Below are 26,640 nucleotides of genomic sequence, written 5' to 3' on the forward strand. Positions count from 1 at the left end.
AAGATGCCTCTACGAAACAAATAATATATTTATATCTACCTATAGATAAGAACTATCGAAATACACAATACGAACACTGTTCGAGATAATTTTACAATGCACATCGTTACATCTAGTAGTATACTTTTTAACTATTTACAGTGGAGTTCAGAAAAATAATTTACATAAAAACACTTGGATCCTACAAGGCACCTTATTTTAAATAATTATAGACTTCAGGCTTCGCTATGACTTTACATAATAACTAAAACATTTAAATTCTCTAAAATATATAATTTGGTTTTCATTACAATCCTACAACAATCGACACGTCGCTAATACCTAATAGGAGTTTTAAATACGAACAACTAGGAAGAATAATATTATGCAACAGATTACTAGTCTATTCCGCTCCGCGGTGTCGGTGTTCAATATATAATATGTAGAGCAAACTTCTTATAATAATAAGGTAATAAAAACAAAAGGAACAATGGACTGATGTACCGTTTCTGAGAAAGTCTTTTGATTGGCGTCATTTAAATAATTGATTATTCATGTGGAGCGAAATGCATGTGCGCCAGATCGGTCCCATTAGATATACAACGTCCTTCACGCGTCCTAACTCCTACCATTGTTGTGTATCGTTTGCATTTGTATAGTGGCGGGTTAGACGGGCCGCCCACCGGCCGCGGCCCGCCTCTCGCGCCATGCGCCCGCGCCGCGCTCGTAGCACCCGACACAGCCTAAATATGCTTATTTGACTCTTTAAGTAATTGAGAGAAACCGAACAACTCAATAGGACGAAAAAATAATCTATTTCACACTAATTTGGGACTTATATTATAATTTGAACATTGAGTAATGTTTTTTTACAGTTGCCACGCTTCGAGCTATAGGTACTCAGTAATTATTTGAATTACGAAATAATTTCTGAGATTGAATCGGCTGTGTACGTGCCGCCATTACCTTTCGCATCGTAGCGACCGACTTGGCGCATATTCATCTCGGTACAATTTAGACTATGTATTTTATTTATTACCAAATTCTAAGTTTGAGTGCTATAAAGAACAAGTTTATCAACTATTAGAACACCGACACTACGAATACGTATCGTTAAACTATTTCAGTTACACCTAAAATTTTATTTACAAAAGGACTCACTAGTAGGAAAACAGCAACGACCGTCACGGCACCAAATGAGCTTCGCTCAACTCGCGATTAACTGCATTATTGCTACAACTGAATTTAGTCAGAAAGTAATGCGACCGAGCGAAGCTCGCCGCTGCGAGGTTCTACGTAACAGGATGCGACATCGCTCAGTGCTCGCAAGCACTAGGCGAGGCATTCCGCAGTCAAGTCGTACACTCACCGTTTCCAGCAAGTTGCGGTCGCAGGAACGCGTTGTGCAGGTCTCCGCCAATCCCGCCCTCGAGGCGCGCTGCCATCTGCATGAGGGCGAGCGTGCTGTCATCACCGGCGCCCGCGCCACTCTCCAGCCGCGCGCGCACCGCCGCGATGTGGCCACGCGTGAACACGTGGTCTTGTACCGAGTATTTGTGACTATATTTGAAATCACAAACACGGCACTCCTCCGGTGGCGGCGCGTCTGATACTTCTACCAGCCCGGCGGCTAAGCGCGCCTTCTTTTCTTTGGCACGTGCGTTTTGAAACCAAACTTGCACTACGCGTTTAGGCAAACCGATTTCACGTCCAAGCGCCTCACACTCGGCCATAGTAGGAGTTTTGTAATCGCCAAATAATGATTTCATTATTTTAACTTGTAAGGATGACATTTGAGTGCGATAACGTTTGCCAGGAGGCCGCGTTGATTGTTGCTGGCCGAGTGGGGACGTAGGCTCATCTTCCTCGTAGAACTCCATAGTCTCGGATGCGGTGTCAGACCGCTCATCGGCGTCTGATCCGGGTCGTGACAGATCTACTGGTTTGCTGAGATCTAAAGGTATCTCTGATTTTCCATGTTCTGGTCGTCGCTCAGATGATTCGTTATTACCACCACCGTTCTGTTGGGCGGCGGCATGCGCTTGTAACTCGCTAACATAACGCTTCATTGACTCCTCACTGTACTGCTTGATAAATTTCTCCATGTCTGAGTGAAAAGGTGGAAAAATAGGGGGCAACATGGGAGCCCCCGCTTGGGAAAAATTTTGCTGCCGGTCACTTTGTTGGGATCCAAAACTGGGAGTTGATTCTGTACTTAGTTCTTCGTCGGGAAGCGCGTCCACGTTGATTTCACCTCTCGCACACTGATCCGCGTGTTTCGTGCTCAGATGACTCTCTAGTGCACTCTTTACTTTGAACAAAGCTGGACAAAACGGACATCGTTTATTTATCACTTGTGCATGCGCACGAAATTGTCCTTTCCTCTCACGTGCTCGTGTATTTTGAAACCAAACTTGTACCACTCGTTTTTTTAGTCCAACTTCGCGCGCGATATTCTCAAGCATCTTTCGCGAAGGATTTGATTCGATTTGGTATTTTTGGTAGAGGTAATCCAGTTGTTCAGGTAAAATAGTCGTTCGCAACCTTTTGTCTTTAGGCTGTTCCCCAGTATCAACTTCTTCAAATTCATCGAATTTCCTCTTAGCTACTTGTTGATTAAGTGCTGCCACTAAAGGGTGACGAGCTTCCTCGCTACCAAGGCTTGCGTTTAATTGTTGAAGCTGAGCATGTTGCTGCAAGATCCCAAAAGGGGAATCTGGGGGGTAGGTGGGAAAAAGGTTTGGGTTCATTATGTGAACCAGTTGATGTTCCCGCCATAAATCAAATCGAGGGAAGACTAGGTTGCATTTATCACACTGAAAATTTCCATCTTTTTCTTCACGGGGTGTGTGAGACAAAGGAGTCACTGGTGTCAAAGGTGCTGGAGGTGCTGGCGAGACTGGGTAGTTAGGCGCTGCTGGCGTTGGTGTGCGCGGTGGTGCCGGTGAAACTGGCACATGAGGAGTATGGTGTTCTACGTTACTCGAATTCGAGTCCTCACTACTTAATGTGGCAGCCACTTGAGCTGCGGCAGCTTGAGCCTGAGCTGATCGCTTTGCATCTTCCTCTTTAAAACAATGTGTCTTTTGATGTCTTATTAATTCATAGTACCTCTGAAATACCAATTGGCATTTTTTGCATTGATAATTGAGACCTGGAGTGCGTTGAAACCTATTGGCATCATCCGTGGCACTCGCTGGTGGATCTGCGGCTGGTTGATTCTCGTAAACTTTCCTTGCTTTTTGGCGAGCGTTTTGAAACCACACGACAATCACTCTTGGACTCAATCCCAGTAACTTTGATAAATATTCGAGATCGTCATCTTTGGGATATGCGTTATTCTCAAAAAACTCTTGTAATACTTTTATTTGATAGTCAGTGAACCTAGTTCTGTTGGCGCGTTTGCCAGAAGACCCCGAGCTGTTGGATCCGTTCGAATTGCCCCCGGAAAGTCCGAAATCGGCCGGTCCCCTGCCAGGACTGAGGCTGCGATTTGGGGTCAAAGGTAGGACGTTCGGGGGCGCGGAGTTTGGGGACGTGAAATTAGGATTCAGTTTTGGTGGTAGCATCGACGGATGAGGCGGCTGAGGTATACTCGTCGCCGGAATTGAATCTAACTGAGATTGAATCAGTGAATTTAGCGACATGTGGGTTGGAGTTTGTGGTCGCGATTTGTTTTGATGATGGTCACTACTCTGGCTCATTGGCGCAGGACTTTGTGATGGTGCCTGAGGAAATATAAAGCTTTTATCCTCTTGATGACGATCATCATACGAGTTATATTTCTCTTCCATTGTCGGTTCATCATTTGGCTCTGATTTCACTTCTTGTGACATCATTAAGGTGTTATCTTCGATTTTTGCTTTCTTTTCTGGTGGTGGTTTGCCCTCATCAGAGCTTGCCGATGAATCCAAAGGCGTAACCTTGGCTTCGCCAGTCTTTTCGTACTCTTCTAAATTCAACGTTGTAGAAGGTGGGTTGTTGAAATTGTATGGTGAGTCCTTGTTGCGCTGACGTTCCTTGAAGAGAGTATTTCTGAACCAATGTTTGATTACCTTTGTGGCGAGTCCAGATTGCTGTGCCATTTTCGCGATGGCCTCATCGCTAGGCGAGTTGTTAATGTCGAAGTGCGCTCGCAAAATCTTGAGTTGTTCGTCAGTAATGCGAGTGCGAGCTCTCTTTTGACCCGCTGCAGCATTAGCCTGCAAACAAAAGAAATCTCAGTTAAACCAATGCTATTTAAAACATGAAACGAAACAAGTTTTCAAAGCTTGTCAAAGGGTTATTTATCTACGAGCACGTTAAGCAGGTAAGTCCGAATACTAAGGGAAGTCGTTACTAATAATAATGGCTCGACCCTTCATATAACAATAGATTCTCTGTCGCCTTGTGCAAACAGATAGCTAACGTAAATCGTCGGGCTTATCTTACAATAAGTCGTAGATATCCTTATTGCCTACGATCGAATTTACACAGCAACTGACGAAAATAATATCAATGCGAAGCCTTGTGTTTGTGTAAGTAAATAAATGATAAACGTACGTATCGTTTGAATTTAGCTGTTAAAGTAATTACATGAGTAATAATTGTTGCATAAGGAGTGTAACGATTTTATTAAAGTTGGTAGATATTTCCCGGAATAATTATTCGTTTTTATTTAGTTTCAGTCTAATTTTCATGTACTGTATTGAAAATATGTAATATATATTTAAAGAGAAGAGTATTTCACGCTAATAAATTATTGAAGATGTGTCGTATGTAATTGGTATCATTATTTAAAAAAAAAACTTAAAGTACTTTTTTACCTTTTTGCTATTAATCATCGTAATATTTACTCTCTTATAATCTGAACTAGCTTGAAATATACCCAATCAATTTAATAGTAATATGCAAAATTTACATCATTTTATAACAAGCTGTTGGTATAATTAACCTGAAGTGTTCGTTCATCAAAACATTCTTAATAGCTGTATTATTAAATGACAATTTGAAATTAGTTGGCACTTAAGTTAAACAAGGACTAACCTGTTGCTGTTGCTGCAAAAGTTGTTGTTGTTTCATTTGCGCATCATGCGCGAAAGGCATCGCGTCGAAGGGCGGAGGCGGCAGCATGAGTGGCACCAGAGGCGGTTGAAGATTCATCGCGGCCAGCGCGCCCACGTTCAGCCCGAGAGGCAGGCCCAACGACAACATCTGGGCTACCATCGGATGAAGTTGTCCCAGTTGTTGCTGTAGTTGTATCATGTTCAAAGCAGCTTGCATCTCCTGCACTTGTGCTGCCAATAGAGCACCAGCCTGAGCATCACCAGGCGTGCTTCCATTCTCATTGAAGTTACCACTGTTATCACCGCGCGGAGAGGGAGACCTATCACCTTGCGGTGCAGGCGAGGCAGCACGAGGCGAATTCGGTGCACCTGATTTCCTTTCGTACTCAGATTTGAACTGTTCAGCAAACTGCTCCAAGAATTCCAGTGGCACTTTGTCCTTGTGCACTTCCTCACAATGAGTTTTTAGAACGAACACACTAGAAAACTCCTTGTTGCAATGTTGACACGTTGACTTGCTTTCCCCATCTGGGGGCTTTTCTTCAGGTGGCGGAGGTGGCGGACTTGGTACGCGGGCCATCTCTCGCTCCTCTTGCAATTTCCTTCGCTGATTTTCATTGTACTGCATGACGAGATCGAAGCCGAAGGTTTCCAATAGTTGCTTATACATTTGTGAGTTCCGTTTGGGCGGGTTGCCCTTGGCGACCATTTCGTCTAATGCGGCCGTTTCAGCTTCACCTAGCGGCGAATGCGCCCGCGCATCGCCAAACGGGCATGAGGTCGCACGATGTGCGTCGAGTAACTCCCCGGTTGGGAATGACGCGTGACAGCGCTCGCACGCGGCGCTACCTGCGCGCGGGGATCGCGGGCTACCTGGGCGCGCAGGGGGCGAGGAACGCGGTCCCCCACTGCTCGTAGACGAAGGGGATGTATTTTTCGGCGACAACACGTCTTGTAAAATTTTAGCGGGGTCGGTCCTGTCCGGCTGCTCAACTAACGGCCTTGTCAGGTCCACGTGTCCGGCTGCGGCGAGTTCTTGCAACTTGCCGGCGCGAGTTTGATGCAACACCGACCTCATGTGGATGTCAAGGGTGCTGCCTTGTGTGTACGCTACTTTGCAAATATTGCATTTATAACGTTTACGATCATCTTCTTCACTTGATGTACTCTTGGGAGTGAGTGTCAGATTAGAAGGCGCAGAACCAGCCCCGGGTGATACGGGCGGGTTATTATTATTCTGTTGTTCTTGCATTGCTCGCTTTAGTTTATGCAAATGGCTCACGCTATTGTAGTGAACTAACAAGATATTCTTTTGCGTGAACGATTCTTTGCAAACATCGCATTTAAATGGTCTGTTAGGGTCAAGGTACTTTTCCATTGGATAGGTCAGTTTTTCACCTTTCCTGTGTAGGAGGGTCTTATTATGTGCTGTCAAATAAGACTGACGAGTAAATGCCACTTTGCATCTGTGACATTTGTATTTCCTGTTCGGATCATTGTATGAATCTTCAGCCATAGCTTGAGAATTCAAATAGTCCTCCAAAAATTGTTGATCTTTGTAAATAATGGAGTCATCGGAGTTTTCAGCATCATTGTGGCCAGACTCATCAGCGACAGTTGCACTAGAATCCCTGTCTTCTAGGTCACCCATATCGTCATCAGGAGTTCTCAATGCTTCTTTGCGTAGTAGTTCTGCGGTGGCAGCGTCAAGTGCTGTCCCTTGGCCAGCTTGGAGCAAAGGGTTCGAAGCCAAGCTTCTTTTGAATGCAGAAAGTTCTTCCTCTGATAGTTCGGAGTGTGAAGTTTCAACGTGTTTTTGTAGAGCCAATACGGATCTAAAACTTCTTCCACAAAGCACACATTTAGTGGCGTCTCTAATTACGTGGTATTGTGAATGCAATTGTAGCTTCTCAATGGTCTTGAATGCTAGACTGCATTGGTTGCAACGATACTTGTAGACATGTTTTTCAGAAACTGACATGTTTGCGATGGAGTTGCGAGCGTGTGCTTCTCTAAAATGGTTTTGAAGTGCATGTGCAGCATCAAAATACCGGTTACATCCTTTTTTCCAGCATACATATCCCGGACCTTGAGGCGTTTGTTTCAGTTCAAGATGTCCAGATTCATTTTGATGTTGACATAACTCGTCAACATTGCGGAACGTCCGATTGCATGTCGAACACCTTTCCATTTCACCATCAGCACTACCTTCCGATCGAGGTGATGATATCTCCCGTTCATCATCGCCCTGTCGAGATTCATCTCTCTGAGATTGAGCTCCGCCGTTCAGCCAATGGCTTTGGTCAACGAGTAACAATAATCTCTGTAATCCTTCCGAGTTGACGGAATGGATTTGCATAACATGTCGCTCAAGAGCCGGCCTTTCCTTGAAGCCGTCTTGGCAAAGAGGACAAATGAAGTGGCGAGCGCTATCACTGTGTACAGAAGTAACGTGAGCGTGTAGGCGTGTTTCACTCGTACAGCTGAAGTTGCAGTAGGGACACGCGTGCGGTCCGGGCGTCTCACGTTCTTCCTCCCTCTCGCTAGGCCCTTGTTGAGTTTGTTGTTGCACTTGTTGTTGCTGTTGCTGCTGTTGTTGTTGTTGCTGTTGTTGCACCTGCTGTTGTTGCTGCTGGTGTTGTTCTAAAAACCTCAACATCTTTTGTTCTTGAGTTAACTCAGGCTTCTGATCGATAGGCTCCTTATTGTCTGTTGACAAACAAAACGAATAATGATTATGTTTGTTTATACAACAAAGATTGATTAAACGCAAACAGTGTACGACGAACCTCCCGCTATGGAATCTGCGAGCCGAATGGATACAGATCTGTATGCCGTAAATCCACAATGTCTACCTACGTCTACGTGAGATTTATCTACAAAAAAGATTATTTCTATAAATGAAGCTCACTATTGTTCGGTGCGAGCGTTTGTTACTTTTCTGAATTGAAGTTAAAAATAAAATTCTTCTCTTTTATATTATTAGTAGGACTCGTTTTGTTTGCGACGTCCCGGCAAGACAAAGGTATCGCTCTATCCATCCCGTACACGCACACAGATGTATAATGCTAACGTAACAAGTATATTGTAATTTTGCACACAAAGGAGATACAGGACGAGCAAACAATCATTGTTCATTATTACAAAAGGTTTCGAATATTTCGTTTCGCATCGGATCAAATGCATCGGGATAGTTGACGTGTGTAACTGTGGGTGTGAGCGAGACAACAGTATGTAGCATAAACATGTGAGTGTGCAATTATTATTTTGACCAAGGATAAGTCCGCGGCAGCGTGTGAAAGACGCTGGGCCGCATTGTTTACGCTCAAATAAGGAAGGTGAAAGAAACGGCCGAGGGACCGACCGTTCGTTAATGTAACATTACCACTCTATAGTTTATTAGATGAGCAGCAGACCAGCTGGCTATTGTGTTCAATCAATAATTGATACACATTAACTGAGTATTGCAAAAAAATATATACAAATTGTAGTTTCCCCCATTTGAGTCTTTTCAATAATCTGTGATTACTACTCCCAGATATTAGTATGGTATAGTAGGACAAATATAAAAAAATGATAAATTTTACTTCATTAAAATTTTAAAATTATCTCACAGTCGAACAGAGCTGAAACCAGTCAGACGTTCCCCTGCTTGGGAACCCGTTCTATAGTTTTAAGCAGTTAAAACCGTTACATCTAATGAAGGGGAGAGGGATAAGTAAATCCGAACGCGTAATAATAACGATACGCAACTGACCCTAATTCCAGCGGAGTGACCAGTGAATGTAATTATTTATGATGTAAAATCGCCGTCCCACAGTCTGGTAGGAGCATAGAACAATGGCCAGGTAAAAGGACCTTGTCTGCATAAACGCGATCTCCGAGGCTTTTTGTCAATGGACAAAGGGTCTTTTCTAAGGAAACACCACATCGTTATAGCGTCGTAAAGTAAGTATTGTGCAGTGTGAGTTTTGTTTTGCGAGATTTAGGTCAGGATTTTTACAATGTGGCGTCAGGGACACAATGGGAGCCTGGACGTTTTACTGTCTTTGCGCACCGGTGTTGCCAGTTCAAGTTTTAAACTGGAGTTCGCGACGTGCCAGTTTCATTCTTTCAAGTTGATTTTGAATATGCTAAAGTGGTCGTAACTGGCCATTAGGGTTCCATGCAGTGTTTACAAGCACTGATGTATGTGTCTACTTTATTATCATTTTCTTGTCTTCTTGTTGTGTGAGTATGAATTGAAATGATCGTATTTTAGTCTCGAGCCTTTATTAAATATCTTTATTGATCTTAGTTCAGCAAACCAAAAAAATCTTTTGGACAGGGAGCTTGTCGAGTATAACGAATTAAATTATAAACCGGTTCTCAATCTGGTTTTAATCATATTGATAATAGGGACAGTAACTAATGAATCAGTCGCCGAGGGGTAAAACAGTGACAGTCTCAAAGGAAGCAACACAAATAACGTCGCAGAAGATAAAGCATCGTTTTTGTAGTTGCCATGTGAGTATTTCGAGTGCGTGTGAATTTAAATGAATGCAATCTTGCCTCACAACACATTTAGTTCATCGTCGTGTTTTACAATGAACCGTAAGCAATTTGAAAACCTAAAATTTCTATCAAAATCGATCGTTTAAAACGGCTCTCTCAATAAGGTGAAAATAAGTAATAAGCATAAACATGAGGCACACAATGGTGTAAGGCGGATTTCTTTCGCCTCCACATTTCTCTCGGAGTTTATCGTATTTCACCGTGGTCATAAACATACGCGGGGCGATGCGGCCGGCGACATTGTGCGATGATGTAGCAGCCTCATCACAAGGGGGCAATCATCCTTAATGCGCGACCGCCACATACGTAATGCGAGTCATTGTCCCGCGTGCGGTACTTATGGAAAATTCGCGTTCTCAATTCAAATCTTCTCTCCGTCTCCCTCGCGCGCGGGGCGGAGCCGCCTCCGACCAATGACGGCATCCGACTGTGGCGACACCGTGTAAGGCGAACGTTATTAAAGAAACCTGTTCTAATGTTGCGCGCTTTAAATTAAATTTTGTTCGTGTGTAATTATCTCATTATTGTGATTACGAATTCTTCGCTAAATGCTCATCGCTTAAAATGGAGATTGCCTCTCAGATTGAACACAGTGACGGTCACGCGATAAATGATAATGAAACTCCAACGAAAACAGACCGCGCGATGTGCTCCCGGCTCGTACTTACAATAAACACAAATTAACATCAAACAAATCGTTATGTTTGTTGACACGATCCACAGAAAGAAGTTCAGTTTGAAAAAACGCAAAACAGAATTGATTAAGGAACGAATCGGTTTAAATTGGAAACCGATAGTGACGTTTCGAAATCACATTCATAAGTCGACTCAGTATTACTTTATCGATACGAACGCCGGTAATGGTTTTGGTTGAATTAATTTTAATGGGATTTTTACGCTTTATAGAATAAAAATGTTACGAAATGTGTTTAGCAAAGGAGTAATAAATAATAATAATATATTTGGTTGTGTCGCATTCGTTTATTGATTGAATAAAGGTTGTCACGAGCGACATCTAGCGCGAAGCAGAAAAACTGAACAAAATGCGCACGCGCATCTAATCGGTTTTCGATCGTGAATGGTTTTTATGTTGCTATTGTACGGGCACTAGCAAACACTAGTTCTAGGTAGAATGCTTCGACATTGTTAGAGGGGCGCGTTCGTTATATAACCAACTAATTATCATTAAGTTGTAACTTACGGAGACAACGCCTTGAGGAAGTTAATGTGCAATAACAATAGACCAGTCACGCTTGGAAAATTATTAGTTGACAAATAAGCAATTTCCTTATTACCACTCTATTGAACATGAAAAGACAAATAGAGATTAAAAACGCGTAAAAACAAACTATGTTGATTTTAAGAGCTGTAATTATAAATAGCTTTTAATTGTTTGGAGGTTCGTCGATTCACTTGAGTAATTAAAGGACTTACCGTTATCCTGTTGATCATACGGACTGGGAAGCTCTGGTGGCTGAGGAATTACTTGGAATAGCTCAGCTACGTCAGGTGTTGGGTCCTTGCCTTCAGAACGCCGCTGCAGTTGATGGATTTGTTCCATCTGCAAGTGCTTCACGGAACGAACGTGCTGCAGTAGTGGCAAGCGGTGAGGGGCTCCGAAGCCACATAGTGCGCAACGGTATACTCGAGGACGTTCGCGAGGTATCCGAGATGCACACTCACGAAGATGTCTAAGCAATAGAGTAGCTGCCTCGTGCCTCGCTCCAGCCGCGTGCAGCTGCAGTTTGTGTGCAGAGTTCGTGTAGTAATCACAAGCACAGCATCGCACTTGGACACCACCTACACTAGCACCTCCAGTTCCGACACCACCACAGAATTTTAACTTCCATTCGTTTCTTGGACCTCCTTCCTTTACGTGATTTACATGCTGCAATCTCTGCAAGTGCTTGTCAGTCTTGCAATGCAATTGAAAGTTCGCCTTCAGGTTGGTCTTGTACGTGCAAAGTTTGCATACGTAATGACCGGCAACTAACGCCAGTATTTCCTGTTCTCTGATCTTTGTCCGGTCTTGCGCCAAGTGGTGACCGAGCGCTTCTAAAGAGTCTGTTGAGAAGCAGTTACAGATACAACAGTGAAACGTTCTCTCTGGCTCGGGGTCTGCTGGCTCCGGCGGGGGCTCCATTGCTTCGGGATTTAAGCCAACGTCCAAATGGGCGCCAAGCTCAGGCGGAGAAGGGCCGGGTCCCCCAGTCATCAACTGAATCATCAGAGCCTGATTGTAAGCCATATCTGCGAGGGCGGCCTCAGGGTTAGGCGGTGGGGCGTCACCTCCGTGGAAATGCAATAAGCTCTCAAGCTGTTGCTGGCTCTGCTGCCTGTGATGTAACGCTGATAACGTTTGCATATGCTTCACGTTTTGCTGTAACACTAGCATGTTGTGCGTATGTTTTTCAGATGTCATGTGTATTCTTAGATTACGAGCAACGTTCGTTTCATAATTACAAACATCACAGCGGAAGGTAGGCTTTGGCTTCTGCCCTAATGGGGAATGATGTGGTAGAGGTGGTTTATGTGGCCCTGGAGGCGTGTGTTGTGGCGCAGGAGGTAGACTTCCTTCTCCAGGGTTTCCACCGTTCTGTAGTTCTTGCATATTATTTAAATGCTTATCTGATTGCATATGTATACTTAGATTGCCTTTAGTCGTAGTTGAGTAATTGCACACTTCACATCTATATGGTTTGTATCCACAGGTATAAGTTTCACCCCTCGCGAGCCGAGGGTGCGGCTGACCAGCTATACAATATATGCAGCTTGTCTCGGCTTCAGGATGTTTTTCTTTCATATGTATTTCTAACGTCTCTTGGTACTTGTAATGCCAATTGCATTTAGGGCATTTTAGTGTCTTGCAGGAATTTCGGCTGTGCATACCGGCTAGCGGGCCGCCTAATCTTCCCGAGTTCAATATTAGTTCACATTTCGGGCAGTCAGCACCAGAAGGTCGTCCGCCCAGATGGTCTGGGCAGACGCCTATTGTCGTTCCCGACAAGAAGGCAGGTGGCGTCGCTTGGAACGGTGGGGATGAGTTGGGGCTAGCCCGTGGTTGTACTGATGCATTTATCGTATGCGGATGCGCCACAGAGATCAAGGAATGTTGAGGCATCATAGATTCGGCTATTGACCGCGGCGGCCTCCACGCCGTTGGGCTTGGCTTCCTCTCGTCACATGTGCCATTGAGCATCATTGATTCGTTATCTCTATCGGGCGTCATCAAGTCTTGTCGTTTGTCCACTGAAGGACTCGGTAGTTCTGTCATGTTAGAGGGGCTTCCTGAAGATGATACTCGCTGTGGAGCCGCAGCACCTACAGGTTCCAAAAATGAGACTAGTGGTTCTTTATCTTTGCCTACGCATTGTATGATAGCTGAAGCATTCTCTCTTGATAAAGCGTCTCTTTCTGAGTCTAGTAACGATAAACTATGGTCCGACTGGGCATGCGCTACAAATGATTTCGCATAACCAAAACTCAATTTACATATAAAACACATAAGGATCGGTTTAACTGGTACGCTGACGGGACACTCAGCTGGCGGAGAAGGCGGTCTAGGGACGTCCTTGCCTCCACGAAAACTGAATACTCGATAACTATGCATGACGGGCGCATCAGGTCTCGCACGCACCCGTTCAGCCGCCAGTCTGCCGTACAGGGCGCCGTACAACGAAGGGTTTCTCGACACGTAGAACGCGCTCGCTATCTGCGGGAAATCGAGCTGTCTCTCGACCACATTGTTGTCTCGGCTGTCGACTATGCACCCAGGTTCTATTTTGGGTAAGTCGGGTATGCTTGTTTCGCCTTCTGACAATTCAGGATCCTCGATGATGTAGGCAGAGCCATCAGGGTTATAGACGATTTTGCCGTCGAATCGTTCGACGTCGGAGGATAGCGGCGGAGAGTCACGATGCGAGGTGAGGTCGACGGCGTCAGGTGCGGCGGGGGGTGAGGTAGGCGCGGGCGCGGAGGAGGGCGCTGGGGTCGGCGCCGCAGGTGCCGCGGGCGCGTTGCGCGGCTCTTCCTCTGGGCTCATCTCGCCGTCGTCGTCGTCAGGTTCGAGCGCAGCTGAACTCTGCGGATCGTCGCGCTTGCGGCGCCGCTTGCGCTCCGGGGGCGGGCCGCTAGCGGGGCCGCCGGGCTGCAGCGGCGTGGGCATGGCGCCGGGCGTCAAAGGCCGGCATCACATGCTCTCCTGCAACAAACACCAACATACATCAGAAATCGTGGATTCATCCATTACATACCTAAGATGTTCACTACTAAAGACGAGTTACTTCCAAAACTAAGTAATCTAATATCAGCTAGGTATTGGGCCGGTAGTCAGCGGTATATGATCAGCAATCAATCACCTATTTCTCACGGACCAGTTTCACACAACTGAAGGTGACTGTTGAATACATTTGTGTCGGTCGTTCGCAACCGGAAGTAGGTAGGGTCATCGTTTGTGTCACTTTGTGTTGTTTTCCAAATATAGATTCGATTAGTAGGTGCCCCATTTATACTAACTGGACGTCCTTCTATTCATACAAATATTCTCTGGTTATCATAGAATATTTGCGTGGAATTAGAAGCTGATAAATATGTATAAGGCTGAAGTATGGGTTCTTGAAAACTGTTTAATACAGTCTTACAGATAACTGATAAGCGATTAGTTCCCATAGGTATCACGTACGTACCGAACGTAAAAATTAAAATACATGGTAATCGTTATCTAACTGACATTTGCGCAAACACGTACAATCAATTTATCCGTGTGACAGGCTGTCAACGTTGTCAATACTGACACTATTACAATTAAGCAACCAACAAAGTTAGGTCTCGACAAATTTAAAATTTATTGCTATGAAGTAAACTAACGTGGGAATATATCCCCTACTGCGTCGACATAAGAGTTGTTTGTACGGTGCCGTGTCGGCGGGAAAATCGTCAGACAATCTAGAATAAAAATTCGTTAAGAACGAGATTAAGCCGTCATCTCCGTTATCTAACGTTATCAGATACTTGTCCTACAAATACCTAACGAGGACTAAAATAATATATTTACTTAGTTGACAGCCAGAGATAATCAATGAGAAATGTCACATGACACAAAGAATAAATGATTCGCTTCATACAATACAGCCAACTTGCTTTCATGAAAATGGAATTCTGTAGAAAATTATCATTATCATAGATAAAGCAACAAAGAAAAGAGAGATTTTAAGTTAGATAATGTTTATTGTGCTCAATTCCTATAAGTGTCAGTTATTTAAAATTGCACAAGACACATGAACACTAATAAAATGAAATGTCAAATTGTATAATTAAGATTTTTACAAATAACATACTCGTATATATTTACGTATTTAGTTATCCAACCGTAAATCTAATCATCGAGAAAAGCATGCGCATTAAATAACACATTTTCCTTATAAGACGAGGTGATTCACAGATGGAATTGAAGTACATTGAATCATTGAAACTGAGTAATTTATTAATAAAGTAACATTATACTAATCAAGTAAAACTAATGAATGATTAAGCCAGGATGCGATAACGCCTGATGTCACCACATTACCGCAAATAATCGAATCCCAAACCTTACACCGGATGTACATATTGATAATGCTAATATTCAAATGAAACTTATTATAGTTATATTTTAGTACCTAATGTTCAACTGTGGCCATAAAATTCCCGATATTAGGACATGCAAATAAGTATAGACAGGCCTTTTTCATTATTCTAAAGTATCGAGTTTGGAATCTTGGTAAAGGTAGCAATTTTTGCAATTACGACAACAGATTCGAGAAATGTAGTTAAGAGATTTATTGGAAATCTTATAAATTCTGTAAATTAAAGCTTAATATTAAAGCCAGTTTCAAAGTTTGTTTTACAACGTGCAAATGTCACTTCAGAGGTAACTCGACCGGTGACAGAATTTGGAACTAAATTTTATTATACCAAATAGAGCTTATAAGTTCAAGAATTTACAATAGTTGTTCATAATGATGAATGCCGATCAGTTTGAATGCTTATAAGAATAAAGCATTTTTGCTAGATTTTTAATAAGATTAATGTATTATATAAACTCCTACTGGTTTCTTATTGCGTTATTCTTATCACCATAATAAAATATAAATTAAAATTGTTTAAAACACGTGTTCGGCTAGGAATTATAATATAAAAACATTTTTATTATCCGTTTCCATTTGAATATATCAATTTAATAAAATTTACATTAAGTCCTTAAATATTGTAAATCTTGGTGCACGCATTAATATATCCTTGGTTTTTCCATAAATTATATTTGTCCATAACAGTTTGTTTGCTCAACAACGGTCGAGTACGGCCCTTGAAATCTTCATTTGATAATTGATATCTACGTAGAATTGATAATGTCAATATTTGACCAGACGACAGTTACTTTATATCAAAGGATTTCCTTGTTCGTTTTACTGAGTGTTTTAAATATTAAATGAAATGTCATTATTAGGCGAAGTCGTATATTTATTTGTCATGCACACGAATATACGATTTTTATATTTGTTTGCTGTATGTGAGTCTCATATTTTTGCCGTAGAGGAAACGTCATTTCACTAAATTAATTCTATGAGTTCGGCTTTTTTTTTCAATATATTGAATAGCGACTTTGAAATGAAGTAGTAGTTATTTTTTTCTGTAATAAACTAACATTTCCGCGGATTAACACCTCTATGGATGCGGTACAGTCATACATATTGTACCTATTCTATATAATTATAACAACACACGACTCATTAATCAGTAAGTCGATAGATTAATTGGTAAGAAAATGAATAAGACCGCCGAGTCATCGTCTCGCATTCATAACTTATAATTCATAGATACACATCGCGTTCCTGATTCTAAACGAACAACAGTGTCGGCCCAATCAAAATATGAATAATGTAGTTTGTTTAATAAATCTAGTACTGAACTGTAACATGGTTGTGGTTATTTCTCATAATTGTATTTCGCTAAATCGAACAGGATCTCAATAAATACCGCTTAGAAAAGCAACACTTATAATTGTATGGAAAATATCAAGTGACAAAGTAAAAAAGACTAATTACACATAATAATTATGATGGTAGTTCTCAGCAATAGCAATTTGTAGATCATTTCGCACTGCTAATGTGTATGGAAATTATGCAAAGAGCTGGTAATTAGAGTCGAGGTGAATGGTCCATAATGCTATAATTTACTCCTATCTTTATTTTTACACTAGATGGAACAACTACTTGTATAAATAAGAAATATAAATTGCACCTTTTTACGTGAAAACAAATTACCTTTGTTTACATTTCCAAGTGAATAGCATCGCATCATTCGTGCGAAAGTGTCATTAATTATGCACCGATAAAGCGAAATCAAAGGGCTACAATGTAAAGTGTGCCTATAATTTGTATTTTGCAACAATTTAAAGTGGCACTCAATGAAGTAAATGTTTAATGTGGGCACACGTGCGCAGATTCCCATCGTTACAATCAGTAGTGTTGTCAATTTCCACCGATACCCCGATGGTTGCAGCAGAACTAATTTCCGATAAACACGCACACAGACGTAGTGCGTGGCTACGTTCGAGTGCAAATTACACGTACACATGAGTGTGTGTGAGCGTGAGAAAAGTACGACGGATACAATGAGGTGTGTGTGCGTGGACACTGACGCAATTTGCTCGTACGTATTTGCCATACAGTCACATGGGCGCGGGCGATGGCGGACGCTGCGCGAGCGCACGGCTATACCGCACCGCCCGCATCACTTCTCTACAATAGTTATCGAGCTTGTCATAATGAAGATGCGCCCTTTTCACAACATTAATGAGGCTCCCACAACGTAATTGATAGTGACGACTCAATACCACTGTTGTCAATGTACTATCGTGTATACGATCACCTAATCTAAGTTTGTGTAAAGAGAAAGCCAGTCGTAAAGAAGTTTAACGAGAATGAATCAATGGATGTTAAATTAACAATGATATAATACTCGGATACCATTAAATCCTATAATTAGCGAAGGCAATGGCATGAAAAGTCAATCAGCATACTCATTACCGTATCCGCGGAATGGGAGTTCGTGAGCCATGTATCACTTTCGAATTACAATTTACTAGTTGGAAACTGTGACATTTGCGGGTACCTCATTATACTGTGAGCCACAACGAATGAAAACATGAACGATTTAATTAAAGATTTGTTGGAGACTACATGTTACGTATACAACATTGTGTGTACTCATCACTTAAGATCAACTCATTATTACATTTATATTTCTTGTGCTTTTAGCCAGAACATCGACAAGACATTCGTATAGGTAAACTTTCTAGTTTCTTATAAGAATTTGGGATGAAACCACAGACTGTTAACAATACCAATATCGATTCAAGGAATTTCAGGCTATTGAAATCTTGAAACAACAAATGCGAATGCGCAAACGTAGTGGAGAGCAAAGTAAATAGCGAACCGGCAGACGCGTCAGTAACGAGAGAGTCGGCAAACTACGTCCATATTAATAATCGCGGGTTATTACGAAGGTCCTCATTAAATCGCCGGCCGCTCGCACCATGAAACCACAGAACACAGCTAAATAATTACCCCCATACTGCTTTCTTCACGAAAACATCGTAAAGGCACATTAAACAACATCTACTAAGTCTGAGAATTACAATAAATAATGTATTAAAGTCGGCGTTGTCAGGCACCGAAAATGTAAGCTATTATATGCGGGCGTAGCCGACCAGTGTTACATGAACTCGCTGTTATTTTGCATATTATAAAGTAGTCATTCATTGATCAAAGCCTTTGTTGGCGAGAATATGCTACGTTGTAGAGCTACAAATTGTCTGCGACCAAAACCTTTACATTGATACAAACATTAATATCTGACGTTTGAACTATGCAGATTAGAATGTAAAAGATACATATTAATACGTGTATTCTGTTGGAAAAGCGATAAAATTAATAGATAATTTACATGTATCACTAAGTTGTCAACACCCACCCACAAATAACATGCATACCATATACATATTGGACTCCCATGGATTATATTATCAGTTAGACGTGAACGGAATAATTAATTGATACTTGATAAAATAGTCACATGGACGTTGCTTTTTTTTAATTCCTAGTAGTTTAAACGAAATTAAATTAGAGCACAAATAAATTTTTGTTCTGGTATAAAACGTTTACTATGGGAAATACTTAATAACCAATTTTACTAGGCCTGTTTTAAAAACCAGAGTAGTGTAAATTAGTGATCAAAATAAACTGGTACCCGCTTCCTAAATGAGCCATCCGCACTTTCCAGTATAACCGAAAGGTCAAATTATACTGGATCACCAATCTGCAAATCTGGCTTCATACACAATGCCCTACCACGGCGAGGTCAACTCTTAATGGTGAACAGAGAACAAGGGCCCGCATATTACAACTACTAATGTCGAAAAGCTATTAATGGAAATAAAATTGAGCCGAGTCTGCAGGAACGATTTACTTAATACATTGATAATAAGTGGAGGGAATGTATGTAAAATGGTGTACGTAATCGCGGTAGTCTCGTTAGACGTGGGAACGAAGAGAAACAGCAGCCAGCTACAAGAGAGGATCGCGTTCAACAATGTCCACCGTTAGGCTTTAACTTTAAACCTTCATTAATGGTAATGGCTCTGAACTCGACGGGAATGGCTCTTTTTGCTCGAACCGAAGACGTTACTGTAATAGTTGGACAAGGCTCTCTCAGGTGCAAGGGCAAGCTATACGGCTTTACACATTCTGCGGTCAGACCAATAAGAATTTTGTATACCAACTATTTAAAGCAGTCTTATAAGAGTTTTAATGCCGGTCTGATAAACCTGATATCGATGTAATGGTCCACAATGTCATATGAGAATCTAATTCTTTCATTAGTAACCAGTTTCAAATCGGTCTTTATTAAATAAAATACGTGATTTATTAGTAGATATTCTACTTCATGGAGATTAATTTTGGTGTAACCATAGATAGGCAAAAAACAGGTGTTGAGCAAATATTACAGATTTTTTATAAATTTGGAAGGGAATGACGTAAGCATCCGTTTAACACAATACCAACATGTACGTTAAAATCAAGGAGAAAGCCATTAATTAAAAACGCTCTCTCATTTCACACGATAATAAAGTGACAACGCAAATTCGTGAGCAGCGCAAGTGTGTATGTAATTACAAGGCGTTCCTCACTTGTGAAACGCGAAACTTGTGACGATCGACGTACCACACTTTCCCATTAATTTGTCATATTAATTAATCAGAAACAATGTTTATCTGAGATAATTACGAAAGCTTGCTCTTAGATACTTGAAAGTACAAAATAATCTTAGAAATTGGATCGGATTATAAAGCAGATGATTTTATGATTTATTTGCTTTCGAAGCTAATTGTGTTAGGCGCCCGCCGGCTGTCGTCATTGTGGAGCAAACCTTTGATCGCCTCCACTCAAAGGCTTGTGAGTTTGTTAGAGGTTTTCATTCAACAATGTCGATACTCGGGTACTTTGTTGTCGATAGATACCTAGTTAATGTCGATAAAACGTTTGTACTCGGTGGAAAAGTTTGTTAGAGTATAGCGTATCATGTCGATTGGGATCAGACGGTTCTAGCAGATGAACTAATTACAATAATTTAGTGCATAAGTTTTGGTGTGCGAAGGTCCGGCAGTGAGCGCGCATCGCGTGTGAGCTGCAGGTAACCTGGCAGGCGCCATTCGACCGATGGCTCTTAGGAACCGTCAATTTGCGCCTGTAATTATTGCGGACCCTTCGATACTTATTTCTATTTTTTCCCCAGCTTAATTGTTGCAACAGATGACTTTTTTGTCGAACCAACTCAAAGAGAGCGGAAAGGCATCAAACGCAGCGTCGAATTTGGAAATAATTATACATAAATAGTCCCTTGAGCGGCCGATTAAGACAATTTCCGAGGCAAATTGCCGCAGACGAGCATAATAGCACACGCGCTCTGCTCCGTCATAAATAAATCTGGATTACGTTTCTGTACGAGATTAAGATTGATTCGATCTCGATGCTTTCTGCTATTAATGCCTACGCGGCATAATGCTTCGTGTTAAAATTTTAAATCATTATTCGTTTTTGTGGGCGCGTGTGATTTGTGAGATAATTGCGATGGACAAATTGCGGGCCGTCATTGTATAGATAACGGGTGGACGGTATCGCCGTTCGTAATTAATGATCGATACATGTGAAATAATTAATTAGCGGCGAGGCTCGGTGCCGAAGGTGCTCGGGGCCTCTTCACAAAAAACAATGACGTGCGGTTTTGGTTGCGCCGGCGCCGCTGCCGGTGCCGCCAGTGTCGGGTCGGAGCCGCGCCGCGACATCCGCCGCATCAAACGTCTATAATTTTGGAGACCTCGAATTAGTTTTAATCTGTGGATGAGCGTGACGCTGACTTAACGTTCTCGAGAAATGTGTCATTAACATTAATTTGAATGGTTGTTACGTTTTTTATCCTAATTTCTGGGTTAATATAAACAAAAGACAATGCTGAGCTATTTTGTTTCTTCAGGACATAAAATAACACTACGCGTTTAACAACATGCTACAAAGTCTCTCCGGTTAGATGTTTAGTGTTGTCGTTGACAAATAATTACCGGCGACCGAAGGAATGTAATGACTAAACAATTAAGTGCCCAGATCTACGGGCTACGCTTACACTGGTAGCGGATAGCTGTTCTAAGCCAAGGGTAGCAATTTTATAATAAAATATATGTACATGCTGTAGATACAGGTTTACGTTGTATTTACAGGATTAAATAAATGTGTAGCTACAATTGAAAATTATTCAAATGAAATCTGATTAAATGTGAAACTTTTACAAAGAGTACTGAGAAACGCTAATCGCTATCAGTGACACCTCGACCAAATGAAGTTACGGTTGCGCGGCGTAATGTGACGGCATTGTAATGGCCAACTCAAAATTTACCTCAGAGAGGAGAGAGGGCACACTTTATGGCCACTGGCCGCTGTAAATTTAGCTTGCTTTAACTATTATTTAATGTCATTTTAGGATGGGAACGGGGTGAGAGTGACAATTGTGGGAACTACCAAATCGTTGACAGACGGAATTTGAATAGATAATTATTTAGTAAGTTCACTGCTTGTCACGTTTCGAGATAATGATTAAATTGCTGAACATAATAGGCGTGTGGCTTTTACTCTTTAGAAATTGCGTGTCAAAATTATTTTAAGATCAACGCTCCATTATAGTCTAGCAACGAATTCAGGGCACCAATTTAACGGTAATTATAATTGTGAGTTAACGATATGTTTGTATTTTATCGTAACTGCCGGTATTCATGTTGGTATCGCTCCAAAATCAATAATTGATGCGAGTTCTCACGATCCCCGATACCTACATCAGGTTGAAATCAGTGAGAGACCTCTAACTCGGTATCGCGATGCGTGTGCGCAATTAAAACGAAACCCACAATCAGCCGCCATGTTTGTACACGGCCGATGTTAATAGCCTTCAGTAATTACATACCAGTATCATGCTAACGTTGCTTCTCGGAAGGCTGATCAAATTAATAGAACCTATTTTGGCTATATTATGTATCATCCAAATATTTGATATAATTATACAAATCTTTATTACATTCCGAACGGAATCACGTTACAAAAAAGGTATAAAACGTCAGCAATAATAACGCACGCCGCCGTCACCGCGTCTCGGCTCGAGAATTTCATATCGCCACATTTACATGTATTCTATTCGCGGAACTAGCGGCCCGACCTCCCCGTCGTTATATCCGGGGAAAGAATATCTAAATTCAATTACAAAAAGGCTTCTCTGCGAGGTGTGCCGTTGCACCCGCGCCTCCTCCGAAAAAGGGTGTATAACAACTCAATTTCTCCATATTATTAAGACGGTGGGGTGTGCGGGTAGAGTTGGGGTGGCGTGGAACACAAAAAGAATGCTAATTTAAAATTCTTATTGCTGTGTTTGTATGCGCGCGCGCTTTATGTATCATTCGCGTAACAAAAGGCGGAGGAGAGAGCCGCCCGAGCGCGTAATTTCAATCTAATATTCAATTTGAGAAGTATCGCGAGCTCTTCCCGCCATCTTTTATTTATTTTACTCGGCTCCAAGTGTTTTCCATGGATTCACAGATCATAGAAAATATGGAGATACGTTATCATGTGACGTCTACAAGTCAAGTCAGCGCCCTTTTTATACCTCAGCGTCTGTAATGTTATATTTAGATGTTTCGCTGTACTGCTGACGCTGTTTGCATAATCCCTTTCGCGATCTTTAATTGATATCTTTATAACGGGTGATTCGACTAGGCTCATCTCGACAAAGAGGACTAAATTCGTTTCGATATCTCAATCTAACGGCCGAAGATAATTGCTTCATTCCCACGACGCGAAGAAAATAAATTTCACCGGTCACAATGGGTGCTTTCCACAGACAATTCGCGTCTAAACGGGGGGCGATAGACGCGTAATGCTCGAATCGTGATATATTAGCGAAGGAGCTAATGGTGACCCCTTACCACACCTCGTGAGCATACTACGCTGACGGACTAGACCGTTTAACACTGTAATTGGGTACACTTTCTAAACAAAATGTCGAACTAGACGTATTTTAAAACAGAGCGAATGTCAAGGATGACAACAGATTCTTCAATTTAAATTTGTCACGATCACGAATTTGCATGAAGTAAAATAGGCACTGTGAGGTCGTAAGGTCTGCTAGCGCTAGCACTTTCGGGAAGTCAAGGTAAGCGGTTAAACGTATTGTTTAGTGGTGGATAAAAATGAGGTTTTATTTATACATACGATAGCAATAAAAATGCAAGAGTGGTAAAACGCGACCGCATGTGGGTTCTATCGATGCGCCACCATGCCTCCGTTGCTACACCGATAGGCAATACGAAAAAGCTTATGCAACATGCAATTTTTCGATTCACTATTCGATTTGCTTGTAAAGTTGGTAATGTGTTTTAAAGATGCACGTCTTGGACAGAGCAAATGCATCTTGAGCCTAGTATTTTTAAGGAAGTTTTTTTGTTCGGATTGTATCTAAGGGTTATATGTAAATATTCTTTAATTCAATTATCTCAACCATTTTCGCTATTTTTCGCTATTACTATACCGATATTTTTATATTACAAGCGTGAATCAATATTCAAACGATTTACAGTAGCTATGTCCATTTAAGAAAGCTTTAGCGTGATTCGAAGTCAACTAGAAAATTATGAGTTGTGCGTACAATTGGTTTGATGATGACGTACTAAAGATCAAATAAGTCGTGCTCAATTAGGCAGCATGTATTGTGACACCAGCCGGCTAGTTTCTAACTACGATTTTAAATGTCTGTTAGTGTGTGCAGAAAGCGTATGCAGGAGTTTCCTGATAATTTGCTGACGGCGCGTCGTCGACGCACTTACCGTAAAACCAATGCAACCTCTTTATAAAAATGTTATTATTGGTAACAGAATACAACCGCGATTACTGACGGACAGACGTACAGGTTTATGTCCGAGGAAAAAGCTGCACTTACGATGTCATTAATAATTGCCTACATGTTTATATGTAACAGGCGTTTCAGTTCTAAGAACCACATAATAGACTTCTATATTACACATTCTAGTATTGTCTTACGTACTTTTTCTGAATCAAAGAACTTGATTTTAATTTCGTTCTTATAAATTTTCTCCTGCCTTCACATTTAATTTCAAAAGCATTAAATCAGTAGCCGGGTGCCGTAACTCTGAGAAAAACAATAAATTTAAAAAGCACAATATCAAGATAACGCCGACATTGTCGCATGATAAATGATCAGATTTAAATTTTCAAACCAAAACTTTGGTACGAGAGCACCTTATAACGAACGCGACGAGCTCCGTTTATAATTATAATTAATATTCTCACAGTATTAGAGTGGTCGACGGTAAAAAAACAAGATTCGACGCGAGAATTAATAACAAACAAATGGGCTACCTGCGGTGTTTTTTGTGAGCCCCCACAGGTAAGCTCGTCATGATGAAAGAACTCATATGTGTCTGTCTTAAGTTTTAAACAATATTGTACGATTTTGACACGGTTGCACCTTTTTATGAGAATCGTCAGGCTTCCATTCATAGGAAGTAGCACCGCAGCAGACGCGGTAAAAAAATTATACCCACTCCGCGAATTCCGCTACTGGCCGACAGATGGCGGCTTGCACTCCGTGTCAATTACCTGCAATAGAAAAATACAAATGTTATTTCTCTGCAGGTTTCAATACTTTCCTACCGTTAATATAATAACAAATGTGCAGTGTGGCACTAAACGATGAAACTCGAACGAATAAACTCTACCTCCGCAGGTTTCACATTTCTTTGCCGCTGCGGCTGATTAAAAAAAACAAACAACAGCGCCGTATTGGAAACAAGAAACCAACGAATCGAAATCCTGGACAAAAGAGAGGAACTCTAAACGTGATACCATAATGACAAAACAGAAATATGATTTCGATTAAACTGTGCGACGGAGACGGCTCGATTGGGTACATTTGTGAGTACAAAAAGGACAGGAAACTAGTTAATAATAAAAATATTTTATTTGTATAGTGGGGTAAAACACCCCCGCTGCGGGCTGTTTGGTCGGGACTGCATCCATCATCATTATATTAACCGATTTAACACTTTTGAACAGATTCCTGCCGCGGCGGGTGTGCACCGGAGCACCGGGGGACAAATGTGCAACTCTAACTTTGTGAGAATCACTGCACCGACTATCATTTATTTCGTATACAATTACTTAATCCTTATCGAGCGAGCAGTATGGAATCGATGATGCATCGACGTAGCGTTATCGATTGAAGTCAATCTAGGTCCGTACCGTCCAATTTAGGAGTCAGTTTCTGACCTAGCCTATAGAATTCCCTGTTTGGTCACGTCTCGTGAGGATTATTAATTACAGGAGCCGTGGAAACCGGGTCGAGATATTTTTATCAGATTTCTAATTACGGCGCCTTCAAGTTCACTATGGGCGCTTTGTTTAAAATTGCGTTATTATGACGTTTCAATAGCGACTAAACAAATTGCATCGAAATGTTGTTCGATTCTGAGCACAAAAAATATTGTGCTCTACTTTTGATGGCGGCTGAACTAAGTTCTGATTGTAACGTATATGGCAAACCTCCAGTAATATTTTATTGCATAATTGACAACGTTTTTACGTCAATTATTTTTCAAGTGCAGCATTAATTGACTCGTAACATGTTCGTGTGATTATAAATATTAAACAGTTCCTAAGTAAGGATCTATTTAAATAAAATGTAAAATTATCAGTCGATCTATATGGAGGAAATGCAATTAGATGAAATGATGCATGTCGATATTAAAATAGGCATTGATATGCAAAGCTGGCTCGTTACCGATGCGGGCGGTGCCCGCCGGTCCCATGGTTTGTTCACAAATTTTTGTTCGCTAATCAATAAGATTGACCCTAATACCAATTACTATTCAACAGTAACAATGACGTTAGCTTACAATAGAACCAGTATTGTTTATTCACTGCCTATTCTATCTAGATGGAGGTTGGAGAACATTACCTAATTCCACTTGGTATTTGTTCGTAAAAGTCAATATGACAAAAAATTGGTCAGTGAACGCTTTCAAGGCATTCGAAAGGGCCCGTGCGAGTGTGGTCCGGACTTTACCCAATAATTACAAGCAGTGATTAGATCTCACGATAAGACTCATTCCGCTAATTACTCCCTAAAGCTAAACACGGTTTTTGCCAGCGATATAATTTAATAAGCATATTAACCCGGCCGATGCTATAGATAGGTGCAGAGCCTCGAGCGTTTCTCGCTAATACCTTTATAATGTTGTTAATACGGAGATGTTTAAAGTTATATACGAGACAGAGACACGGTCTCGTTGCGGGGTCAAAGATGAATGACCATGTAAACACGTAATGAGAGTCAGAAGGCTCCTTACTCGAATCACAGTTGTTCACAACTCACACACATTACAATCAATTTAAAACACTCGATGTGTACG

General features: G+C 41.5%; 1 protein-coding gene across 1 annotated transcript in view; it reads right to left on the minus strand.

The window, feature by feature from the left end:
- The window catches only part of zfh2 (Zn finger homeodomain 2), a 119,880-nt gene that overhangs the window by 70,620 nt on the left and 22,620 nt on the right, over positions 1 to 26,640 (minus strand). Inside the window, exons 2-4 of the mRNA XM_076122679.1 lie at positions 11,013 to 13,779; positions 5,005 to 7,733; positions 1,349 to 4,181 (exon numbers count right to left, since the gene is read on the minus strand). Coding sequence (XP_075978794.1) covers positions 1,349 to 4,181; positions 5,005 to 7,733; positions 11,013 to 13,743 — 8,293 coding nt within the window. The 5' untranslated portion in view covers positions 13,744 to 13,779. The remainder of the gene's footprint in view (positions 1 to 1,348; positions 4,182 to 5,004; positions 7,734 to 11,012; positions 13,780 to 26,640) is intronic.

Source organism: Anticarsia gemmatalis, chromosome 14, assembly GCF_050436995.1.
Source record: "Anticarsia gemmatalis isolate Benzon Research Colony breed Stoneville strain chromosome 14, ilAntGemm2 primary, whole genome shotgun sequence".
NCBI lineage: Eukaryota > Metazoa > Arthropoda > Insecta > Lepidoptera > Erebidae > Anticarsia > Anticarsia gemmatalis.